The sequence below is a fragment of the Theropithecus gelada genome, chromosome 9, assembly GCF_003255815.1.
Source record: "Theropithecus gelada isolate Dixy chromosome 9, Tgel_1.0, whole genome shotgun sequence".
NCBI lineage: Eukaryota > Metazoa > Chordata > Mammalia > Primates > Cercopithecidae > Theropithecus > Theropithecus gelada.
Window position 1 is genome coordinate 97669459 of NC_037677.1, and position 22899 is coordinate 97692357.

Sequence of the window (22899 nt, forward strand, 5' to 3'; positions counted from 1 at the left end):
CGCCCAGGCTGGAGTGCAGTGGCCGGATCTCGGCTCACTGCAAGCTCCGCCTCCCGGGTTCACGCCATTCTCCCGCCTCAGCCTCCCGAGTAGCTGGGACTACAGGCGCCCGCCACCTCGCCCGGCTAGTTTTTTGTTTTTTGTTTTTTTTTTTGTATTTCTTAATAGAGACGGGGTTTCACCGTGTTAGCCAGGATGGTCTCGATCTCCTGACCTCGTGATCCGCCCGTCTCGGCCTCCCAAAGTGCTGGGATTACAGGCTGGTAGTTTTAAAAAATTGTGTGCTCTTGGCCACTTGAGGAGGGACTCATGAACTGTGCTCTGAGAATGTGCAGGGAGGCGGAACTTTGACTTCGTTTTTGAAGTAGGAGTGGAAATTTTCTTTCCTTTTTGTGGGGCTGGGCATAGGGATAGGGGTTGTCAGGGCTTTGGACCCAAGGAATGACTGGGGAAGGTGTGAGCGTTTCTATCAGTTGGTACAACAGGACTAAGGGCAGCCAGCGACTGGGGCGAGGTACTACAGATGGAACGAAAGTAAGTGCAGCGCCTTGAATGGAGGGGGAAGGGGTTTGGATCCCCACCGCCAAGGCAATGCGAAGCCTTGAGCAATTTCCGAGCGGGGGAAGAACAAGGCTTTCTCCCCTTTAGGGGAGAAAACCTGGGCTCCTCCCAGCAGTGTGGATTCGGAAGAGAGGGGCTTAGCACCAGCTGGGACTAAACTGCTGCAGAAATAGACGATAAATGGAGGAGGTGAGGGTGCAGATGAGGCTCCCGGCTTCGGTGAGGCTGCCTCCGGAGAAGGGGCGCAGGGGTAACTCCTGGCCAAGAGGCCCGGAAAGGCTGGGAACCCAGCACCCCTGAAAAAGGACGCAGGCCGCGGCCCCCAGCGTGAGGAGGCCACCCTTCGCTTTGGCCGTTCTTGCAGAGTGCGCGGCCTGGAAGCCGCGGGCTCTGCGTTCTGAGCCTCGTGCCTCATTGAGAGGTTATTAATAGGGAGTTTGTCTGGTGTCAGAGCGCAGACATAAACTACATTAGCATTACCCCATAATCTTATTTAGTAAACGCTCATGCCGTTCCGTCTCCTGTAATTGCATTGGGAAGATGCAATATTTATGAAAGGGGAGAGGGGAATGTCACTGTTCATCTCGGTGCTGCAGTAAAAGTCCCAGGAAATACGGTGCTGGCCGCCCAGGCCTGGCGGTGGGCCTGCGAGCATATCCAATGTTGGTGCCGCATGCCCTCTGGGTGTCCCCCTGGCTGTCCCCAGCCCAGAGCTCCTTCCTCAACCTACCTCACTGAGCCTTGGGCAGCAGTGGAGGATGTGCCGGCATGAGCAGCAGCCACATCTCCCGGTGGTGTTACCCCTCCCAGGTAGTGGTCCCTGGCGAATGGGGCACAAAGACCTCAGAAGCACTGAGTCCTTCTGGTGGGTGGAAGGCTCAGCCTTTTCGTAACTCCCACCCTTAATCCGGGTTTTCTTTTGCCAGGAGGCAAACTACTCCAGAGTTGAGTGGGGTGGGGCTAGGGGTAGCAGTGGAGGTGAGGAAGTGGGTGATTTGGCAAGTGGGGCGAGGGGGCAGTAGAGGGCAGCAGCAGGTGGGAGGGGTCCTGGCTGGGGCTGTGTTGGCCACTGGGATGATCCTGAATACCCAGTGCAGCCTGGGACTACTAGGATGGTTTCCCTCTTCCACCGCCCTAAGAACCCGGAACCTGGATCCCTAGGGCACCTCACATGTACACTCAGTCCAGAACCAGGTTTCTGGCTTCGCAGTGGAGAAGGCAAATTGCCCCGTGGGACTCAGGGGCATGCCCCGTGCCCACCCCCCCCGAACATTCTGGTCTGCACCAATCTTGGGTGGAGTTCAACAGCCAGGGAAATCTCACTGGTGTCCAGAACACCTCTGGGTGGGTATCTGCGGGTGACAAGCAGAGACTCTGGTCTGCCCCTAGGCACTTGCAGTTCAGGGACAGACACACACAGTCTCCACCCTAGGAGCCACGGGCCACCTAGGTCAGAGGAGCTATTTCCCAGCCACATATCAGACGCTTCCTGTGTGTTGTGCAGTGGGTGGGGGAGATCTGTGAGCCTAACCTCAAAAGGGCTACAAGTACTGGAACAGTCCAGATATCAAGGATGTCAGGAGTGGAAGAGCTGAACAGAAACTGCTGGTGCTTCATCCCAGGAAGGTGGAGCCTATGGCAGGTAGGGGAGAATGGGAGAAGTGAGGTGCCAGGAGCCCCACTGTAAATTGCCAGTGGTCGGGTGTAGGGGTGAGATGGCTGCAGAAATCTGGGCCGACAGGAGGGCAGGTGCCAGGCAGTGACTTTATGTGGGACCTAGGGCAGTGCTGGGACTCAGGCCCAGCTCCCTGGTCTTGAGGCTACTGTGGCTCCCAGGGATGGGAGCTTCATCTCCTTACAAATCCCATCCTTGCCTCACTACACACAGCTCTAATAATTCCTGCCCTGTAGTGCTTGTGCACTTTACCTTGTCCACACCCCCCAGCATCCCACCCCACTGACAGGGGCTGACAGCTCTGGATGCTCTTGCACACTCGGGCACATGGCCGCACATCCAGACACACTCACTCACCTCAGGCTCATACCACACTCGGGAAGGCCCCTAACTGGTCTAATTCCCAGCAGTGACCTTGCCGCACCCGCCCCTCGCCCCTCCCCGTTCTAGCTTCCCGACTTTGGTGGGGAAGGGGCACCGGAACGCAGGGCAGCTGAGAAGGACCGGGCGGAGGAGAGCCACGGCCCTCCCGGTGTCAGCTCCCTTGCCGCTGTCCCATTAATCACAGTGCCGCAGTCCAGTTGGGGATCCCGGGCGCCCAGGGCCGCCCGCAGCCCCCGGGACAATGGGATTATTTCCGGGGGGAGAGGCCGCCTCGGGCCGGAGCTCAGGCGGAGACGCCTCCTTCCCTCAATCCGTCCCTCGGCACCCAAGGAGCGCCTGCGGCGGCCGGAGACGGGTGGCAGAGCGGACGCGGGTGGCGCGCGGGTGGCAGGGCCGGGCCGACCTAATTCAATTAGTTGGGCCGCCGTCGCCTCCGTGCGACTCCGGGCCCGCCGGGACTCCAGCTCTGGGCAGCTGCTCTTTGTGCGCGAAGACCATGCATATGGATGCGGTTCATCCCCCTTCGGCGCTCACCCCACCCACACCCACTTCTGGCACCTGCGGCTTGCCCCGCACCCCCCCAACTCCTTCCCCGCGAGGGAAGGCGACCGTGGACTCCCCAGGAAAGTTGGGAAACTGTGGTTGCTTTTGAGCTCCCTGTGGCCGTCTTCAGAGTATGTGTGAGAGGGAAGGGGGTGTTTTTGTTTTGTGTTTTGTTTTGTGTTATCTGAGCAGGAAGATCGGTGTGGAAGTGAGCATGCCTGTAAGTCTGTAGGAGTGTGGTTGGGTGTGTCTGTGTGTACCTGTGCACCAGCGACCCTAGGGCTGTGTGCATGGAGGGAGAAGGTTTCGTTTGGCTCTGGATCTGTGCTGCAGAGACTGAGTGGGGTGGGAGTGTTTGTGGGCATCTGCATATGGGTGCATAAAGGAGGTTTTGTGGGCACCTGTGGGGACTGCACACCGAGGAGTTTCTGCGTGTTCGTGTGCAAGGTGAGTGGGCATCTGTGCGTCTGCGTGTGAGGGTGTTGCCTCTGTGCCAAGCCTGTGTCTGGAAGTCTTTGGGAATTGGGTATTTCTGTGTGTCGCCATTGGTGTATATACTGTGCTTTAGTGTGCAGTCAGGACACCATGGGGAACATGTCGACCTCCCCGCCACACTACCGCCGGCCAGCAGCTGGGTCTCCCCAGCTGAGGCCATTTTCTCCACCACTTCCCACCCCGCCTTGCTTTTCTGGTGGAGGAGGAGCTTGGCAAGTTAATATAAAACCTGAACTCCATCCACCAGGCTCCGGGTGGAGGCAGAGGCCTGGGTAGCCAGTCCCTCTCATCTTGAGGGGGGGTCCCAGTCGGTTTTCCACACACAGCATAGTCCAGCTCCGGCTCAGCGGGAGCCTGCAGCTTCCAATGTGCAAACAGTCCTGAGCACCCCCTGAAACAACTTAGACCTGCCCATGTCAAGGAGGACCTAGCACCTAGGAGGGACTGCATGACCCCCACCTCCATGTCTTCAGCCACAGGGTCTGAAGACCCTGTGGTTCAGGACTGGGTCCCCTGGGAGGCTGGGTTTCCTGTGCTTGGGCCTCTCCACCCACCCTTACTCTGAGGCCAAATCTGCACCCCCGGCAGAGGCAAGGAATTGAGATGAGAAATCTGGGTAGAGCTGGCCACTGCAGGGCCATCACCCACCCAGCTGGAAAGTTTGCCTCATTCCTGTTTTACTGTGCACAGGCAGAGTGAGGGATCCGCATACCTGTAGTGGTCCTTTCTGCAGACTGCAAAGGGAGCTTGCCAACCCCAGAAGGGAATAAGATGGCTCTTAGAAGGCAGAGGGGCCCTCAGAGGGCTGGTCCCACAACTGGCTGGTGCTCTCTTGGCTTCTTTTCCCTCCCCCACACCTCAGTACAGGGCTTGGCTTCTGGACCCAGCACAGACCCACCTGGCCAGTAGAGTGGAGCCAAGGGAGACACCAAGGATGGGAGAGGTTGGGGCCGGTCCACAGCCCTGGGTCCTAGGCTCAGCTGCCCTACTGATGGGACTCACTGATGGGGCTCCTAACTCTGTGCCCAGGGAGCCCTTTGAGAGCCGTCTGGGGAGAGCAGGGCCCTGGGGGTCTGTTCTTCCTTGAACCTTCTCTTAGCCCACTCCTTACCTGCCCCTTTCCAGGTTTCTGGCATCCTTGGAGGTGACTCAGGATGGGAGATTCCCTAATCAAGGCCACCATGGTCAAGACAGTGCTGGGTGGGTGGTGGAACCTGAGGGTCTCTGGGCCTCCCTTGGGAGGGAATTAGTCAGAGAGAGGCCCAAGGCCTTAACTCAATGCCCAGGGGTAATGAGGCCAACAGGTTCCTTTAGGGTCAGAAGCCAAGCAGGAAGGGGAGACAGTGAAGGGAAGGGATCCCTACAGAAGCACCCTATTTCTGAAGCATCCGCCTGCTGGGCTCTGATTGAGAGGAGTGGGCAGGGGAGGAGAAGAAAATTGCTTACCCCTACACAAGGTGACAGCTAAGTGTGGCCTACAGCAGGGACATGTCTGTCTCCTGTCCGTCTGTCCTCTATCCATTCAGGGTCTCTCCACTGATGGGAAAATGTGTGGCTATCCATTGGTGTTGGAGGGGTCTTCCATATCTTATGTAAGAATTGGGTGGAGGGACGGGGGGCTAGCCTTGGAACACCCCCCCAACCCTGAGGACTCGTTGAGCTGAGTCACTTGACCTACTCACTCCCCCCACCTCCTCAATCTAGGCTTCTAGAGACCCTCCTCCCCAACCCAGGGCTTCTGGAGTTAGAGTGCCTTTTACCGGGTCTTTAAGTCCCTAAGTCACTATAGGTGATTCTGCCTTTCCCATAGTAGGGAAAGTTTTCTGCCCCTTTTTTGAGACAAGTGGGAAGGCAGAGGGAACACCTTTGGTACTAGGAATGCAAACCCCATTGGCAGCACCATGGACCATGTCATGTTATACATCCCCTTACATATATCTCAGTCCCCTTTCCCTACTATATATCCATTGGGTATACCCTGTGTCCCCCTCCCCATGACCACAGGCCCATGCAGGGCCACTTCTCTGACAATTCCATTGGAATAAAAGACATCCCTCCCACGGTACACGCTATCTGCAGCACGCAGTTGTAGCAGAGAGATGCCCTCATCCCATCACAGGCACTCACTACAGAGGAACAGTTGTAAACACATACTCATCCTGTTGCAGAAAACATATTCACTTGCATTCTCACTGACACATACATCCTCACATGACAAAATCCAGTTGTGTAAAATACCCAGATTCTCTTTTTTTCCTCCAATGCTCTTACCGACATGCATTTTGCTTGCAGTTGTATCCCAACAGCCTAACACAGTGCCTGATACATACTAGATGCTCTATAATTATTCATTGAATATATTGTTAAAATTGTTTCTTAAAGACATGCCCAGGACATCTGCACAGCCCTCTCAACCCTGACTGTCACACATGCTTTCCCATCCTGCTTTCCCCTCATGGATGCATGGTCCCACAAACACAAAGTAATTACGTTTCCACACATAACCGTAAGCTAAAGGACAACCCCTGGCCCGGGGGTCTCTTTCAGAGCGGGGAGGAGGAGATTGTGTGGGATCCAAAGGGGCCTCCCCCTGGGCTGAGCCCATCCTTTCCTCCTCCCCCAGCCCTGCCCCGGCCCCAGCTGCTCTTCTTTTAATTGGAGGCACTTTTTTATTCTGCAGGCCAGGGAGAGCTGGTGCTTGGGGGAGGGGTGTTACCAGGTGGCCTCAGAACCAGAGAGAAGGATCTGCAACTCACCTAGGTTCCTGCAAGATGGTCCTATGAGGCAAGAGCCAAGTTTAGGCTTAAGGGAAGCAGCTTGTAGTGAGTGGAGTCAGGAAAGCAGTGTTTGCGTCTGGTCTGCCCCTTTCCAGCTTTCAGTGCCTTGGTTTTCTCATCTGTAAAATGGGGATAACATTACAGGATTAAAGATGAGTGGAGAGATCATTCTTCCAATTGAAGGCGGCTCACACATGGCAGGCGCTCTGTGAGTCCCGTTTTCTTCCCCTCCCTCCTCGTTCCTATCAGGGCTGTTTTACAAGGCATGCAAAAGCACGGGGGAAACACAAGCTGCAGCGAATATAAACTTGTGTGAGTCTCCTCTCCTATTTCAGAAAACTTCCCAACCTTGCAACACTGTGCTCAGGTAACACTGCTCCTGGGAGAAGGGCTGGGGGCCACAGCCCAGCAAATCCTGACCCTCCAGTCTCATCTTTCTAGGTAAGGAAGGGACAGAGAGGGTAGTCTTGGCCCTCAGCAAATACCCTGTTGGAAGACAAAGGCTGAGATTAAGCTGACTCACACAACCCCAGCACCTCATTGAGGGTAAAAGTTAGGGGTATCCCCAATTGGGATAAAAGTTGACTCTGATAAGCAGAAAAGGTGGGAGGGGAAAAAAGAAGAAATCAGTTAAGGAAGCGGCTATGATAACAGGGGAACGTCGGTATATCCCTGGGCTGCTGGATTTTAATGAGAAGAGCTTGACAGTCATAATGGTCCATGTACAAGGTAGTGGTGACCTCTGCCAACCTTAAGTTAGGCCAGCAAGGGTAAAGTCTCCTCCCAAGTACCCTGAACAACTGGCGCCAGATCTGAGGAGTTCAAGAGGTGGATCAGGCAGATGCCAAAAGGGTTGGAAGGCCATCTGAGCTGGAGATGTGCACATGGAAAGATAAGTGGGTTTTTTTTTTGTTTTTTTTTTTTTTTTTAGTCTTGTAAATTTTACCTTCAACCAACTCACACCAAAGGATGTGGTTTTAACTGCAGCAGATAAAATGGTGGTGAGACTAAAAGGAGTGAGGCCACTAGGACCCAGCCTAAAAAAAAGCTGCAGTACCCCTCCCCATAGTTTTCAGCCTCAAACAAGGAAAATAGCTCAGGTTTTGAGATTCCAGATCAGTCTTCTCTGTCTATGGAGCTTGGAGCAAGTTTATTCTCTTCACTGAGTCTCAGTTTTCATTTTCTTTTTAGAGATGGGGCATTGCTCTGTTGCCCAGGCTAGAGGTGCAATTATAGCACATTGCAGCCTCGAATTCCTGGCCCCAAGTGATCCTCTAGCCTCACCCTGCGGAGCAGCTGGGACTACAGACACAGGCCACTGCACCCAGCCATTTTTCTCTTTTTAAAAATGAGATAAAATTCATATGCTACAATATTCAGCCCCTTTAAAATGCACAATTCAGTGGGTTTTAATATTTTTACAAAGTTATGTAACCATCCAGAATGTTTTCATCACTCCAAAAGGAATTCTGTATCCGTTAGCAGTCAATTTCCATTCCCTGCTGCCCCCAGGCCCCAGAAACCACTAACCTACTCTCTTGCCTCTGTGGATTTGCCTATTTTGGGCATTTCATACAAGTGGAATCATACAATATGTAGCCTTTGTGCTTGACTTCTTCACTAGCAGAATAGTCTCCTAGGTTCATCCATGTTATAGCATGAACCAGCATTTCCCTTCTTTTCCTTTTTATGGCTAAATAATACTCCATGTGTGGATATACCAAATTTTGTTTATCTATTCATCAGTTGATGGACCTCTGAATTGTTTCCCCATTTGGGCTATTATGAATAACACTGCCATGAACATTCATTCAATTCTCTCAATTATAAAAAATTGGGACATTTCTATTAACTTCCCAGGGTTGTTATAAGTCTTAAATGAGATAAGTACGATGTGGTACTTGGCACAAAGCTGTCTTTCAGTAAACAATTTATTCCTGCTTTAGTTCCCTCAAGATAAGAGCAGGAAGAGATTCATTCAGGTTCAGACGACTTCCAAAGTAAGTTATGGAAGTCCCTGGGTAGGGGTATAGTACCTGGATTCGGTAAGTGGGAAGAAGAGAACTGGTGAGGGAGCAGAGCCCTTCATGTTTCTGCTTAGTGTTTACAAACAACTGCCAATTTCACATTTGGCTTTGTCTTGAGTAGGCCTTTGTCCACCTGGCTGGAGCTCAGACAAGGTTTCTCCACAGATATGAACTTCCAACCAGCACCTAGGTCTCCAGGCTAACCAAAAAAGCAAGTTGAGTCTAGCTCCTCCATATTGATCCACAGCAATCATAGCTATTGTGAAAGGTGCTTTCCTCACATCTGTAAAATAGAGAGAATACTCATCTTGAAGGATTGATGTAGAGTTTATATTGTTCTCCATAATGCTTAATAACATCTGCCTTGTATTTGCTTCTTTGGTTATTGTCTGAACCCCTCTATAGAATGTAAGCTTCATGAGGTCAGGACCTTCGTTTTGCTCACTGCTATGTCCCCCGTGCCTAGAACAATGCCTGACACAGTGAGTACAGTACTCAATAAATATTATTGAATAAAGAGATACATTCACTTGTTATTCCCCAAGATGAGCATATTTTGTTGTTTGGGGCTGTATTCTTCAGGAGAGAACAGAAATGAATAAGCCACTCTCTGTCTCCAAGATCTCTTCAAGTGGAGGTGACAGACATGCCCAAAGCAAATAGATTGCAATAAGACTTGATGAGGAGAGAATGTGAGTCTTCACATCCTAGCATCTTTCCAGATAGAGACGGGGAGTACTCAAAAGTCTAATCTGAAACTGAACTGAAATAGACCAGAAATAGATCCCAAGTGATGGAACCTGTGCCTTTCCCAAAACTTGACTTCTAAAAGGTAGCAAACATTTTCTACTGGAGAGGGGGAAGAGAGGAAGAAGAAAAAGGGAGTTTCCTCCTTTTCTCTTGGGCTGTCAGCCAGACTGCCACTGGCAAAACGTTGGAAAGGCCTAAATTTGTCCTGGATGCACTTTCCTGATCCTAGTCCCACCAATCCCAGCCCCTACGGTCTTAAGCCCCTATGGCTTCCTCCCAAGATTCCAAAAGTAAGAAAATAACACACACCACAGTCCAAAGTCTTCTTGCCTGGAATAGCCAACCCTGGGGTAATTGTTAGGTGGAAAGCAATCTGGTTGAATTCATTCAAACACTGTAGGAATTGCCTCTTTCAAACCCTGTAGGATTTTACTTCTTGAGGCATCTGTTTATTCAAAAGGAAAGGCGTGTGTTGAGGCATGGGCACCCTGGCAGCAGACCCCAAACCAACCCTCTTGACTTGTGCCTGCCTTTCAGGAAATGTTCCCTTCCTGAATTTCTCTAAGAAGGCTGAGTTGGGGGATGGTTGCTGATTTTTATAACATATAGCCAGTTGTTCATAGGCCTGTGTTTTAAAGAAGGACAAGCCTGAACTCACCGTCCTGCCTCAGGGCCTGGGCTCCATACCTGGGGAATAGACAGTCTTCTACTTTCTAACAAGCTGGACTTGAAGTTTGGAGTAAATCTCCTGGTTGAGTGACAGGTGTTTCCCAGTTGAGCCCTTGGGGAGATTCTCCAGTTGGGCAGGGACATCCCTTCCCCAGACGCCTTGTGGGCTGGACTCCTTTGACCCGGTTCAAAGTGAGGGGATGCCTACCAACAGGCCGGGAAGACAGTTGACTTCACCCTCCTTGGGTTTGTCTGTCTGTCCGTCTCTGGGAATGGTCGCTTCTTGTTTTCCCTTTTCCTTTTAAGCGTCTCCTTTTTCCCCTCTTCTCTCTCCTCATGAACTACTCCGAGTCTTGGTCTCCGTCTCTCTATCTCTGGCTCCTGCATCTGTCTCGGCTTCTGGCCTTCCTCTCCCCCTCCCCTCCCCTCCCTCGCGCTGTCATTCACCCCTCTCCTCTCCGCGCACAGCCAATGGAGAGACCCGGCCGAAACCGCGAAGCTCTCTTGCACCGGGCTTTTTCGCCTGGTGATTGATGTCCCAGAGTCAACAGCGAGCGAGCCGGAGCCGGGAAGCAGAAGCCAGAGAGGGGAAGAATAAGGCCCCCCTCTCTCCCTCCCCTCCCCCTTCTACTTTAGCCCTTCTGCGCACTTCGCTTCCAAGTCTCCGCGCAGCCAGGAGACGCTGTTGCCTCCCAGCCCCTGCTAGCTGCCCCCGGAGCCGAGCGCAGCTAGCGCCGCCGCCCGGGCCCCCCCGTGGGGCCGGGGCTAGCATGGAGCACCTGGGACCGCACCACCTCCACCCGGGCCACGCAGAGCCTATCAGCTTCGGCATCGACCAGATCCTCAACAGCCCAGACCAGGGTGGCTGCATGGGGCCCGCCTCGCGCCTCCAGGACGGAGAATACGGCCTTGGCTGCTTGGTTGGAGGCGCCTACACTTACGGCGGCGGGGGCTCCGCGCCCGGGGCTGGGGCTGTAGGCGCGGGGGCCTATGGCACTGGAGGTCCGGGCGGCGCCGGAGGCCCCGGCGGCCCGGCAGGCGGCGGCGGCGCCTGCAGCATGGGTCCGCTGGCCGGCTCCTACAACGTGAACATGGCCTTGGCGGGCGGCCCCGGTCCTGGAGGCGGCGGTAGCAGCAGCGGCGGTGCGGGGGCACTCAGCGCTGCGGGGGTGATCCGGGTGCCGGCACACAGGCCACTCACCGGAGCCGTGGCCCACCCCCAGCCGCTGGCCACCGGCTTGCCCACCGTGCCCTCTGTGCCTGCCATGCCAGGCGTCAACAACCTCACTGGCCTCACCTTCCCCTGGATGGAGAGTAACCGCAGATACACAAAGGACAGGTTCACAGGTGAGTCCGGCCTGCGCGCGCGCCTCGCCTGGCCGCGGCCCGGGCTCTGTGTTACCCTTTCCCCGCCGGCTGGCTCCCCAAAGCCGGTTCTGTGCGCCAGGTCGCCCAGCTCTTCTTGGTGCTTCCCCCAAGTTGAGCCGCCCGCCCGATTCTACATCGCAGACTCGCCATGCTTGAAGAGTTCTCTCAGCCTGGACCCCTCTCTGTCTCCCAAAGGACCCCTGCTCAGAGAAGCTCTCCCTGGTCCCCTCTCGGGATCCCTGGGCCCGGTCAGGCAGAGAAGAAGGCCATAGATTGAGGACCACCTTCTGCAGCTACTCCGGGTCCGGGAATCTTAGAGAAAGGGGTGCAATGTGAACAGTTTCTTCCGTCCTGGCTGCAGTTCTAGGACCGAAGAAGCCAGCCCCAGGATCAGACGCAAGAAAAGAACAGGTTCCCCCACCTTCGGTACCCTACACACATGCACTCCGCGCTCCTAGCTCCGGTGCCCGTGGTGCTGCGGGGCCAGCGGGGGCTCTGAGCTCCAGTAAATCAGCAGAACCAGTGGCCCTTTTTTTCCCAGAGAGGAGGCTTCGTCTGGGAGGATGGCAGCGGGGCACAGCCGCCCAGGACAGCTAGCTTTTCATTTTCGTTCCGTCCGGGCTGCGTGTCCTACCCCGGGCCCAGCCCTGTTATCTTGGGCAGGCCAGTGATCGGTGGCGGGAGGACTACTCCCGGGACATTAGGTACTAGGTGGTGGCCGCTGCTGCCTTCTCTGCTGCCCACTCCTGCCTTCCTCTGCTGGCCCTGGCTCCCTCTGCTGCCGTTTCTGCTCTGGGCACTCAACTCTCCCTCTGGCGTGGGTCCCTTCCCCTGTTCTCACTTCCTGCTCCCCTTAGGACTCCCTGGATCCCAGACCATGATCCTCCCGTCCCGGCTGGGAAGCAGCCACAAATTGAGCCCAGGTTAGCCAGCTGGCCTTAGAGAGAGGAGGCAGGAGACACTGGCTGCTGCTGGCAGAGACCGGGACTCCTGGGGATCCCCTGGCTCAAGGGCCCAACAGTGGAAGGGGGGTATACATAACTACTTGGGAGAAGCTGCTGAGAGTCAGACACTGGGCCAGGAGACCCCGAGGCACCCCTGACTCCCTGCTTTTGTTCCAGGCAGGAGCACGGTCAGGGAAACTGCTCCTGCAGCTTCTTACCAGACTCGGGGGCCACAGCAGAAGTGGTGTAGGGGCTGGTGTCCAGACGAAGAACAGTTGCTTGGGTCTAGACCTCAGGAAGGGCCCTCGCTGGAGGGGCCCCAGTGCCCCCAACCCAAGTTTTCTCTGGCCTGGGGCAGCAGGGCCTGGTGCCCATCCCATTCCCCACCCAGGCCAGGCCAGTCTTGAAGGGCCTTGCTGGAACCCCAGCCGAGAGTCTACTAATCCTGGGCCTCTGGTGAAAGGTACCCGGTTTAGGGCCTACCTCGGGGCCCTAATACTGTGTCAGGCATGAAGGAGTTTTGAGCGAGTGTATGGCTGTGGCCTTGTGTTGCTGTGTGTCCTGTGTTTTTGTCCCGTGCCTGTGCTTGTCTGGTCCTGTTTGGGTGTATAGATCTATGAGTTTGCCCCCGTTGTACGTTGTGTTGGTGTGTGCTGCTGTGGACAGAGGCTCAGGTCGGGTTCCAGAGTCAGGTTCGGTCTCCTACTCTGAGCCTGAAGGTCTGGGGCTGACTGAGGGGAGGGGAGCGTGACCATTAGCTCGCCTTAGACTGCCCCTTGGAGGAGGGGCGGCAGGGAGGTGGTTGGGCTCGCGGGAGCCCGGGGCTAGGGAGGCCTCCGTGGTAGCTGCGAAGGCGGCGTCGGACTGGCGGGCAGGAGGGGGCCATTTCCCGCCGTGGGCTTGGTGCTGAGGGCTAACGGGAGGATCTCGGCCCTGCTCGTGGGAGTTCAGCTGCTGCGCTCGCTGATTCGCGGGGTGTTGGGCCTGGGACGCTTCCTGACGCTCTGCTGCTTGCCTCTGCCGTCTGTCTGTCTCCCGCTCCAGTGGCCCTCTCACCCTTCACTGTAACACGCCGTATAGGTCACCCCTATCAGAACCGGACGCCCCCCAAGAAGAAGAAGCCGCGTACGTCCTTCACACGCCTGCAGATCTGCGAGCTGGAGAAGCGCTTCCACCGCCAGAAGTACCTGGCCTCGGCCGAGCGCGCCGCCCTGGCCAAGGCGCTCAAAATGACCGACGCGCAGGTCAAAACCTGGTTCCAGAACCGGCGGACAAAGTGGAGGTGAGCAAGCTGGGCGGGCCGGCAGCCCGCGAGCGGCGCGGTCTCAGGCAGCTGTCGGTTCGTGGCCTTTTCTGGTGCGCACACACTTTCTCCGCTCGCGGTTTCTGATCCTTTCGGAGGAGCGAGCTCCCGCTAGGTTTGCGGGGAGCTGGAAGCAACGGAGGCAGGCCGATAGCTGGGATGGGGCTGAAGGGCCCTGGCTCTGTTTTACCAGAGGCTTCAGGGCTTTCTGGCTGGCACACTCTCTGCCGGTGTAGATGCAGCAGGTTTCTTCCGCCGCTTTGGCAAACAGGCGGGTTCGTGCACTCCACGCAGTCCAGGCTCCAGGGATCTGTGTGTCCTGGGGAGTTTTTTGTTTGCGCAAACTCTTGCTTATGGAATCCTGCTCTGTCCCGGAGACTGCATGCAGATCGGCCCGCACCTTGTTGCAGCGCTCCAACCGGGCTCTCGGCAGAGGGTCTGGGGGCCCCAGACCGCGGCCGTGTTGACCGTCTCCTCCCCAGACGCCAGGCTTTTGCGCAGCCGGTCCCTACCCTGGAAGGAGAAAATCAATCCGCGCCGGCTGCGGCGGGGTTTGGCGGGTCCCACTGAAAGGGGAATCAATTAGGAGCAGATGGGTGTGTGTGAGAAAGAGAATTTTCCCTTCTCCCATAGCCGCAACTCCAGTTACTACGCACTGGGTTTTTTGTTTTGTTTTTTCACATTTACGCTCAAGGACATGAAGCGTCCCCAACACTCCCAAGCAGCCTCCCTCTCCGCGCGCACTGACGCTTTCTCGGGCTGCTCCCTCTGGCACGCTGCACCCTCCCGCACATCTGGCCCTTGCCCGCCGGAGTTTCTCCCCTAGCTCAGGCCCAGTGCGGCAGCGCGGGAAAGTCTGGGCGAAGTCGGCGGCGCCGAGACGGGCGGGCCTTGGGGCAGGAGGAAGGAATTGGAGTTTCCTCTTTTTCTGAACGAAGGCGAGGAATCTGCCTGGGATTCCGCCTACGGGGCCACAAAGGAAGCCATGGTCCCGCGATTCTACCGCACCCCACAGCATTCCTGCCGCTGGGGAAGGAGTGGGGGATGCGGCCTCAGACCTTGGAACGCTAAAGAGGGAGCCAGGGCTAGCTCAGGAGTTGGGGGGGACTCCGGTTTACAAGGCCTACCGAGGGCTGCGGGCCTAGGGGAGGAGAGGCAGCCTGGCAGGCCTCCCAGAGAGAGGGGCACAGAGAAAGAAAGAGGCAGGCAAAGAGAGAAACTGAAACACAATCAGTTTCAGGGGTGGGAAGGGATAGGGAGCCCGCTGAAGGAAAAAAAGGAGGAAAACAGGCAGCCTACAGAAGTCTTATTTATGTATAATAAAGAAAAGCAATGGATGACTGAAATCAACATTTTCTTTTCAAACAAATTCCTTTAATTCAGAGAGAACCAAGTGGGTGGGGAGGAGAGAAAATGAGAGAGAAGACACAAAGCATAAAAGAGAAATATTCAGGCCGTTTGAAATGCAGGGGAAAAGGGAAAGACGAAAGACAGAAAGATACACAGTCAAGAAAAGGCGGCCTAGAGCAGGTCAGCAGCCGCTGCTGAAAGAGGCCCTTGCAGGCTTCGCATGGCTTCATCGATCGCCTACAAATTGCTTCTGAAGGCCCCGGGGACTCCCATTAGGTCTGTCCACCTTAGAGACAGACGTTTGATCTCAGTTGACAGGGTGGAGGGGAGGCATTAAATGGAATAAGTGAGTCATTGCCTCCCTGAACTGCCTCAGAGGAAGCCAGTGGGTCCAGCAGGAGCCCCTGCAGGGCACAGGGCTCCACACAGAAGGCCAAAGGCCTAGAAGACATTCGCAGAGAGAGGGAGGCAAGAGACGTCCCGCAGAGCAGATCGTAGCCGCTGGTCCTTGCCTCTCTACCCTGGACTTGTGGGTAGGGTGAGGGCCCTCCGGCTTGGAATGGCACCTGGTCTCCCTCAGGGCGGGGGGGAGGGGGAGGCGAGATGCCATCCTACCCCTGGCTGCCCCTTGTGAGGCCTGCGGGGTGTGGGCGCTGCTCGTGGATGCGGAATCCCAGCTGTTTGGGCCTCGCAGACTTTCCCACCCCTCCTTCTCTGGGATACCTTGGCACCATCCGCTTTGGGGTTTCTAGTCTTTGTTGGAGTCAGGACTCTCAAAAGAAGGGAACGCATTATAGGGGCCCAAACTGGATTTGGGGACTGCAAAGGCGAGCAGCGCTCGTTCAGTTTATCTCCTGGGAACTCACCCGGAGCTGGGCGCACGCGGGAGCCGGGTCGGTGCTCCTGGCAGGTAACGGCTTGTTCCCGGTGCAGACGGCAGACTGCAGAGGAACGGGAGGCCGAGAGGCAGCAAGCGAACCGCATCCTCCTGCAGTTGCAGCAGGAGGCCTTCCAGAAGAGCCTGGCACAGCCGCTGCCCGCCGACCCTCTGTGTGTGCACAACTCATCGCTCTTCGCCCTGCAGAATCTGCAGCCGTGGTCTGACGACTCGACCAAAATCACTAGCGTCACGTCGGTGGCGTCGGCCTGCGAGTGAGCCTGCCCATTCTGCCCTGTGGGACCCCAGGCCCACTCAGGGGTCACTGAGGCCTGAGACCCAGGACTCCTCCCCACCTTTCCTGGCCTCAGACTGCACCCAGGAGGGGAACACTGCCCTCCCACGGCACCGAAGGGCCCCCACATTTGTGCCGACACTGTTCTCTCTTCGGTGGAAGAAGAGCTCAAGGGATAAGGACACGCACCCCCTCCCAGACGCGTCCCGCACCCATCTGAACTGTTAAGAAATCTCTGTTTTTGTTTATTTCATTTTATTTTAATTTTTAACGTGGGATTCAGAGAGAGGCAAGGGAGGTAGGGGAGGAGGAGCTTCTTAGGTCCCCAGGGCTATCATCTGAATTTGCCCTGGGAAACCCCTTCTCTGTGACCCACTTCTCATCACACACATGGAAACCCATAGGCCCACACAGAGGTGGTGTTACTGTCCCTCCTGGTGTCACCCCAGAGCCACACATGGGCATCTGTGGCAGAGTGTCATCCAGACACAGGGTCACAGTGTTTACATATTGGACCTCACGATCAGACACAGGTCACGGGTGACACACACTCATCCTGAACGGCATGGCACTCCCTCCAGCACAAACACAAGGTCAAGGCCACACTGTGGCACACTACACCATACACACCACAACAGCCTCATTTGGTCTGCCAGGCCCCTACCACACATCCCAGCCCAACCCAGGTATGCACAGACAGATTTTCACATAAATGCAGCCCATTTCTCCAGAACCCATTTGGGGGAGGGTGTTAAGTTATGCACTTATAAGGTGTTTTCTGTGTAACCATTTTATAAAGTGCTTGTGTAATTTATGTGGAAAAAATAAATAAAAGCCTCCGGATCCGGAGTCAGGGCTGCCTGCTCCTTGCGGACCCTAGCGTCCTTCAGCTACTTGGGTTTGGTGTGAGCTGATGCTTCAGGGGCAGCCCTTGGTATCTGAACTTGAGAGACATGTTGAGGGGCAGGACCCTAAGGCTCTGGAGAGAGGAAAGGAGGAGGACAGATGGAGAGAAGGCAGAGTTGAGGAGAGCAGGGAGAGTCAGGCTCTCCTGGGATTGCCAGTGCCTGAGAGGATATGGATTTCTTTGGATGTGAGAGTCTGTGTGTGTGTGTGTGTGTGTGTGTGTGTGTGGTGTTTGTGATAATGTGAGCAATCAGCAATGTGAACAAATAGTGAATATTTGTAATGGTATTTCAGTGTATAATTATGTTTGCAATTCTTGCATGTAAATGCTTGTTTCTGCTTAAGTTGCAAATCGAAACTATCATTGAATGCATGGGCTTGTAGTGGTGTGTGTGTGTAACCCTATGCGAATGAGACTGTTTCTTTTTGGGTAATTGTGTAATCAACCATTGTTTGTGATTATGTATGAATCATGTTAATATTTGGGAGAATATGTTTCTCTTTGTAAATCTATTTTTCTGTGAAATATGTGACTGCTTCTGAAGTGGATCATCTTGAATTTTATGGGTGTAATTGTGTGTAAGATGTAATCATGTGTGAGCTGTGCATTTTCCCTGTATTTACTTGTGTGTGACAGAATGTAATTGGGGGAGTCAATGCAGTGGGGAGTGTGGATCATTGTGGGAGACCATCACTGCAGGTGGGTGGGTGTGGTTCTGTATGAGTGTGTGTAATTGTGCGCTGATGGTGTATGTGTTGGTGGGAGTCTGATGTGCGATACCCAGATACATTGTGGTGGGACCAACATCTGCTGAAGATCTGGGGCTCTAGACGCTTACCCAGCAAGCTGCAGAGACTAGAGCACATTGAATCAGGAATTAGGGCCAGGATCCTCTCTGGTGCTCTAAGTGGGACCTACCAGTTCCCAGCACTAGCGTGGCCTAGGAGGGATCTAAAGAACTGACTTTCTGGGGACCTTCAGGGAGCCCCCAGATCACCCTTGCCAGACCTTCAGCCACAGTACACATGCACACAGGCACAATAACAGCCAGCCCCCAGCCTCTTCGAACTATCCTAGACAAGACTGACTTGGGTCTGCTTTTCTGGAAGAAGCTGGGTGGTGGAGGGTCTAGAGAACTCATCGCCCTAGGGGTGAGTTGAAATGGAGGGATAAGAGGCTTTTTCTCTGGCATGGGACAGTGAGAGAACTTTTCAGCTGGAAAGTAGAAGTTCGTGGTGTGGGGGCCCCTGGAAGCTCTGCAGAAGTGTTTGCGGGACACTGAGGGTGGGGAGCCACCCTAACCGTCAGAGCCACTGTCCCCCATACCTGCCCCTGCCATGGGGGCTGTGACACAGGTCGTGAGCACAGCAACTTCCCATCCCAGCAAGCCCATGGGGAAGTTCGGCTGAGTGGAGGATGGGCTTGGTCATCCACCCCCTCACCTGGGGTCCCCTGGGATACCCGCATGAGAGGGGGCTTCTGTCACTCATTTTGTGTAGACATGAAGAAAAGAGAAAAAAGGGAGGCTTCAGGGTCCGAAGACAGCGGCCAGCCATTCCGCGCCATCCCCACAGGCCCGCGGAGTGCCCAGGTTGGGCCCTGACGAGCTGTGTGGGGCGTAGTGAGAAGGTTCTGGTGGCAGCGCCGGGTCTGCTGCAGGTCTCCCGCATTCACCGGCCGTGGCAAAATCCAGAAATAGCCTCCAGCGCCAGGCCGGGCAAAATGCAGAAATAGCCTCCAGAACCTCAGAAGTCGTCTCCCTCTATCTGGGCAGGTCTGCTCTCCCCTCTGCTCCCGCAGGACTGGAGCCACCGAGCCCGCGCCTTCTTCGCGGGGTGCGGTTTCTCTCCTCTTTTGGACTCAAGATCAATGCTTCCCGGCTGCGCGATCCCACAGCAGGACCCCAGGGGAGACTGCCGCCTTCTTCCCGCCTCCCAGTTTCCCAAGACCGCCTCTAGAGGCTGCTGTGTCCGGAGAACCCCGAGCATTTTCTGGACACAGCCTAACAGAAGAACGGAGGTTGGGTGGGGAGAGGCTGGCCGGCCCAAACACAGCAGCCCCAAGCTGGCTCCCAAACCTGGGCTCTCCAACCCTTCTCCCATCCCCTCTTAAGCAAAGTTAGGCCCAACACCACTGTCCCCCAAAACGCCTCCTACCCTCCCTCCCACTCACCCCCCCATCTTCAGGAACTTCATAGGGCTCACACTCACAAACCGCGGAGAGCACATGCAGGCCGGAGCCCTCAGCCCGCAGCTCTCGGACCCTGTCCAGCTCCACCCGGACTCGCGCAGAAGCGGACATTCCGAAAGTTGGGACAATCCCAGCGCTGGGGCCTGGGGCGCCCAGGGCGGGCGGCCTTTGAGCTTCCCAGATGCCGCTCGCCTGCTCCCAGCGCTGCTCGGCCGCCTGCGGCCCGGGTCGTGCACTTTCAGCGGGGCCCCGCTGACGCTCCCGCCCTTGGGCTAGGCCTCCCGGGGGTGCCAGACTCCCGGGGACGCTGGGACCTGTGGCGCGGCGGGACACGCAGGACTCCCGTCTCTCCGCCCGAAATTCGTTGAGACCGAATCTCAGTGGATCCCGGGTCCGCCGAGCGCCGCGGCCAGGGAGAAAGGCCTGGGTGGCGGCTGGACCCGCAAACTCCGTCCCACGTGGGGCGGAGGCTGGAGGGGAGGGGGCCTGCGAGAGTCACAGTCAAGGCCAACTACTCACAACAGAAAGCTCGAAACTCTTCCTCCCCTGCCGGAAATGACCGGTCTCTGTTCAGAAATAGAAAAAGAACTATCGGAATAATTGTGTGTAGAGGTGCCGGGAGAGAAGGGGAATTAACAAACCTGTCTGCGCAGAAAGGCCAGCTTCCTTCCTTGGCTTGAGACCCGACGGCAATCACCAAATTCCTGTGGCCAGCGAGCCCTGCCGCTCAGATCTGGCCCTGTGGCTGAGTGGGTGGCGGCCCCAGGGCTGGGGTCCTAGAGGCCCTGTGCAGTGCGGTGGGAGGCACACAGAGAATCTGGCTCAACCTGTTAACTATAATAGCGGCTTTGTGTGGCTGCATCTGTGCTTGGGGGCTGTGTGGCACCTCCTGAGCACTGACTACCCTGTGGTGGCCCCACTACCAGGCAGTTGTGGGGTTTGCCCTGGACACAGGACTCAGATGGGTGCCCTAACTGTGGGACGACTGACTCGCAGGTGGGCAAGGTAGGTTTCAGGTGCTTGAGACAACTAAGCAAGGACCTCTAGCCAGCTAAAGCAGCTGGGACTCAGCTGCCAGGCTTCAGGGCAGCAGGGAGGCTGTGGCCCTGGGGCTGCCTGAGGGCCCTTCAGCTCAGGTGCCAGAAAAGACCTTCTCTCTCATGCTTTACTCCTTCTGCTGCCCTCATGCCCACTTTCACATCTATGTCACTCCCACACACAGCCCCCCAGTCCTGCTCCCTCCCAGGGCCCCCAGACCCTCCAGATCAGCTCAGAGTTTGAAGTCCCACAGCCAGGCTGTTGTCAAGCAATTGGCAGGAGCTGCCACCACGTTCCCTGCGTGGCTCGAAAGGGCCCATCCAATGCCTTCTGCCCGCATTCAGCCCTGGCCTGGTTGGCCCAGGGAAGCCCCTCCCACCCAGGAACCTTCACCTGGATTTCTTATCCTGGAGAATCTGATAGGAACAGGCTGAGCAGAGGCTGGAGTCAGGTCAGGTTTTCCAAGGACCTCAGAGCAGACTCCAAAGACTGGTTGTGCATGATGGGGGTGAGGGGTGGCAGGTTGGGGTGTGAGGGAGGGCTGGGTGAGTTCCAGGGAGTGGCGGGTTACCTACATTGTGTCGAGGGGTGGGTACAATTCACATGCCCCCGCTCACAGCCTGCATTGCTGGGTACAACCTCACATACCTCCTTCAACTATGCAACAATCAGGGTGTGCAATGTTACACGAGGGGAGCTACAAGTGTGCAGTGCCAGGCACACACACAGCCTTCACTTCTGGCTCAAGCTCACACCTGACCAGGCCGGCTCCTGTAGGTGGTTACCCCTGGACACCCCTCCTCTCCTTCCCTCTTCCCCCACCCCCTAACAGAGGGGAATCTAACTCCATTCTCAGCTGGCCTGGGGGTGGGGGTTGTCTTGGGAGCTGGCTTCAGGTTCCAGCCCTGCAGCTCAGGTGGTAACAGAACCCCATGTGCCCGAGGCTGAGCTTGGGGATAGCAGCAGCCACCCTAGATACTGGCTGAGGACCCTAGCAAGGCCCAGAAGGTCCAGTGGCCGCCACTGCCTGCCCAGAGCCTGGGGAAATCTGGCCTCCTTGTGTGTGAGAAGATTGTGAGGGGTGCGGGGCGGGGAATGGGGGGGCTTCCATTGCGTGCCTCCTTGGGGAAAGGCTTGGGTGGAAGCTGCTCCTGCCCCTCCTGTTTTCTGCCCTACGAACCCAGAGCCCACATTTCTTTGGTTGCTGCCGGAGGAGCCAAAAGACCCAAAAGCTGGAGGCCGCGGCAGCGATTCAGCAGCCACCCAGAAGTGGGAACCGGACCTGGGACTTGGTCACAGAAGACCAGAACGAGTGAGTTCCGGGCGCCCTCTAGGGGCCGTGCGTGGCAAGGCGCTTCGAGCCGAGGCTCTGGGAGTTTGTATTCTCCATGGCACCCTCGGAAATGCAGTGGCGGTTGTTACTGAATGGGTTGGAAAATACGAATGGTAATCATACTAGCAAACAATGTTATGGAGCATATGCTGTGTGCCAGGCACTGCACTATGCTTTAAGAGTACTACTTCATGCCTAGCAACCACCTTATGAGGTAGTGGTATTTTTTTCCCTACTTTATACATAAGGAAAATTGAAGTTTAAAGAGGTTAAGCAGGGGCCGGGAGCTGTGGTTTACGCCTGTAATCTCAGCAGTTTGGGAGGCCGAGGCGGGTGGATCACTTGAGGCCAGGAGTTCCTGATCAGCCTGGCCAACATGGTGAAACCCCGTTTCTACAAAAATACAAAAATTAGCCGGACGGACGTGGCGGCGGGCGCCTGTAATCCCAGGTACTCCAGAGGCTGAGGCAGGAGAATCGCTTGAACTGGGGAGGCGGAGGTTAAGCAGCTTGCCTGAGAGCCCGCGGCTGGTAAACAGTGAGGCCAGCATTCCAACCATGAGGTCTAACTCTAGAGACAGGGTCCTTGAGAGGGATGGCCGAGTCCTGGGATGTCATGTATTTAGTGAGAATTGGAGAATTGGAGATGAGACCCTATCAGACTCCTGTCAGATTTGGAAGGAGCTCTTAGTCTAGAGGTGGGCAGGATGTTTGCCCTCTAGAGCTCTGGGAAAATCGCCTTCAGTCCCATCCAGTCTCCTGGAACCTTCCTCCCCATGAGGCGCCTGGCTTCCAGGCCCCACTCTGCCAGGCCTCTGAGGCCACCCCCTCCTCCCCCGCACCGACTGCAAGCCTACACTCTAGGTCTTCCCAGCAGGGCTTGGAGCCTTGCAGGATTGGAAGGGGGTTCCATGCACTTTCACCTCTTCCCCTCCCTCCTCTGGGTCAGGAAGGTGGGAGGACTCAAACTGGCAGAAAGTTAAAAATAGAAGCCAATGAATCACACTTCATTAGACAAAGGAACAGAGAACCAGAAAGGAAAATCCTTCCTCTCCTTGTCCATCTGCTCCTGGACTGGAGAATGGGGGGGTGAGCTGAGGTGGGTAGGAGGGTGAGACTTGAAGGTCAGGGAGTTACCAGAGGTTTTCATGGTGACCTCTCAGTGTGATTCAATCAAACTACAAAAAGAAAGAGCATGGCAGGCCAGGCTTGGTGGCTCACACTTAGAATCCCAGCACTTTGGGAGGCCAAGGTGAATGGCTTGAGCCCAGGAGTTCGAGACCAGCCTGGGAAACATGACGAGACCACCTCCAGCTATATATTTAGGCTGGGCATGGTGGCACATGGCTGTAGTCCTAGCTACTCTGAAGGCTGAGGCGGGAGGATTGCCTGAGCCTGGGAGGTCAAGGCTGCA

The 22899-nt window shown here is 55.8% G+C and overlaps 1 protein-coding gene and 1 long non-coding RNA gene across 4 annotated transcripts in view; one reads left to right on the top strand and one right to left on the bottom strand.

Annotated features, from left to right (window-relative positions):
* LOC112631742 overlaps window positions 1-10260 on the bottom strand; it is a 45200-nt gene extending 34940 nt beyond the window's left edge. Inside the window, exons 1-2 of one of the 2 annotated variants that reach the window (XR_003121183.1) lie at window positions 9900-10260; window positions 6415-6554 (exon numbers count right to left, since the gene is read on the bottom strand). This is a non-coding gene — a long non-coding RNA (uncharacterized LOC112631742). Of the gene's footprint in view, window positions 1-6414; window positions 6555-9870 lie in introns of both variants that reach the window. The other variant, XR_003121184.1, reaches the window with a different exon arrangement.
* On the top strand, window positions 9619-16867 carry TLX1 (T cell leukemia homeobox 1). Of its 2 annotated transcripts, none has more exons than XM_025397200.1 (3): window positions 9619-11228; window positions 13274-13475; window positions 15780-16867. In XM_025397200.1, exons 1-3 carry the CDS (start codon window positions 10415-10417, stop codon window positions 16000-16002), a joined length of 1239 nt encoding a protein of 412 aa, XP_025252985.1. In that variant the 5' UTR covers window positions 9619-10414; the 3' UTR covers window positions 16003-16867. The 2 variants fall into 2 exon arrangements, with proteins under 2 accessions (XP_025252985.1, XP_025252984.1); XM_025397199.1 differs by having other exon boundaries at window positions 10374-11228; window positions 15757-16867.
* The last annotated feature ends 6032 nt before the right edge of the window (window positions 16868-22899 follow it).

Coding starts and splice junctions, on each gene's coding strand:
- TLX1 (XM_025397200.1), top strand. CDS start 10,415: ATGTCCCAGAGTCAACAGCGAGCGAGCCGGAGCCGGGAAGCAGAAGCC. Junction 11,229..13,273: donor CACAAAGGACAGGTTCACAG/GTGAGTCCGGCC, acceptor CACGCCGTATAG/GTCACCCCTATCAGAACCGG. Junction 13,476..15,779: donor AACCGGCGGACAAAGTGGAG/GTGAGCAAGCTG, acceptor TTCCCGGTGCAG/ACGGCAGACTGCAGAGGAAC.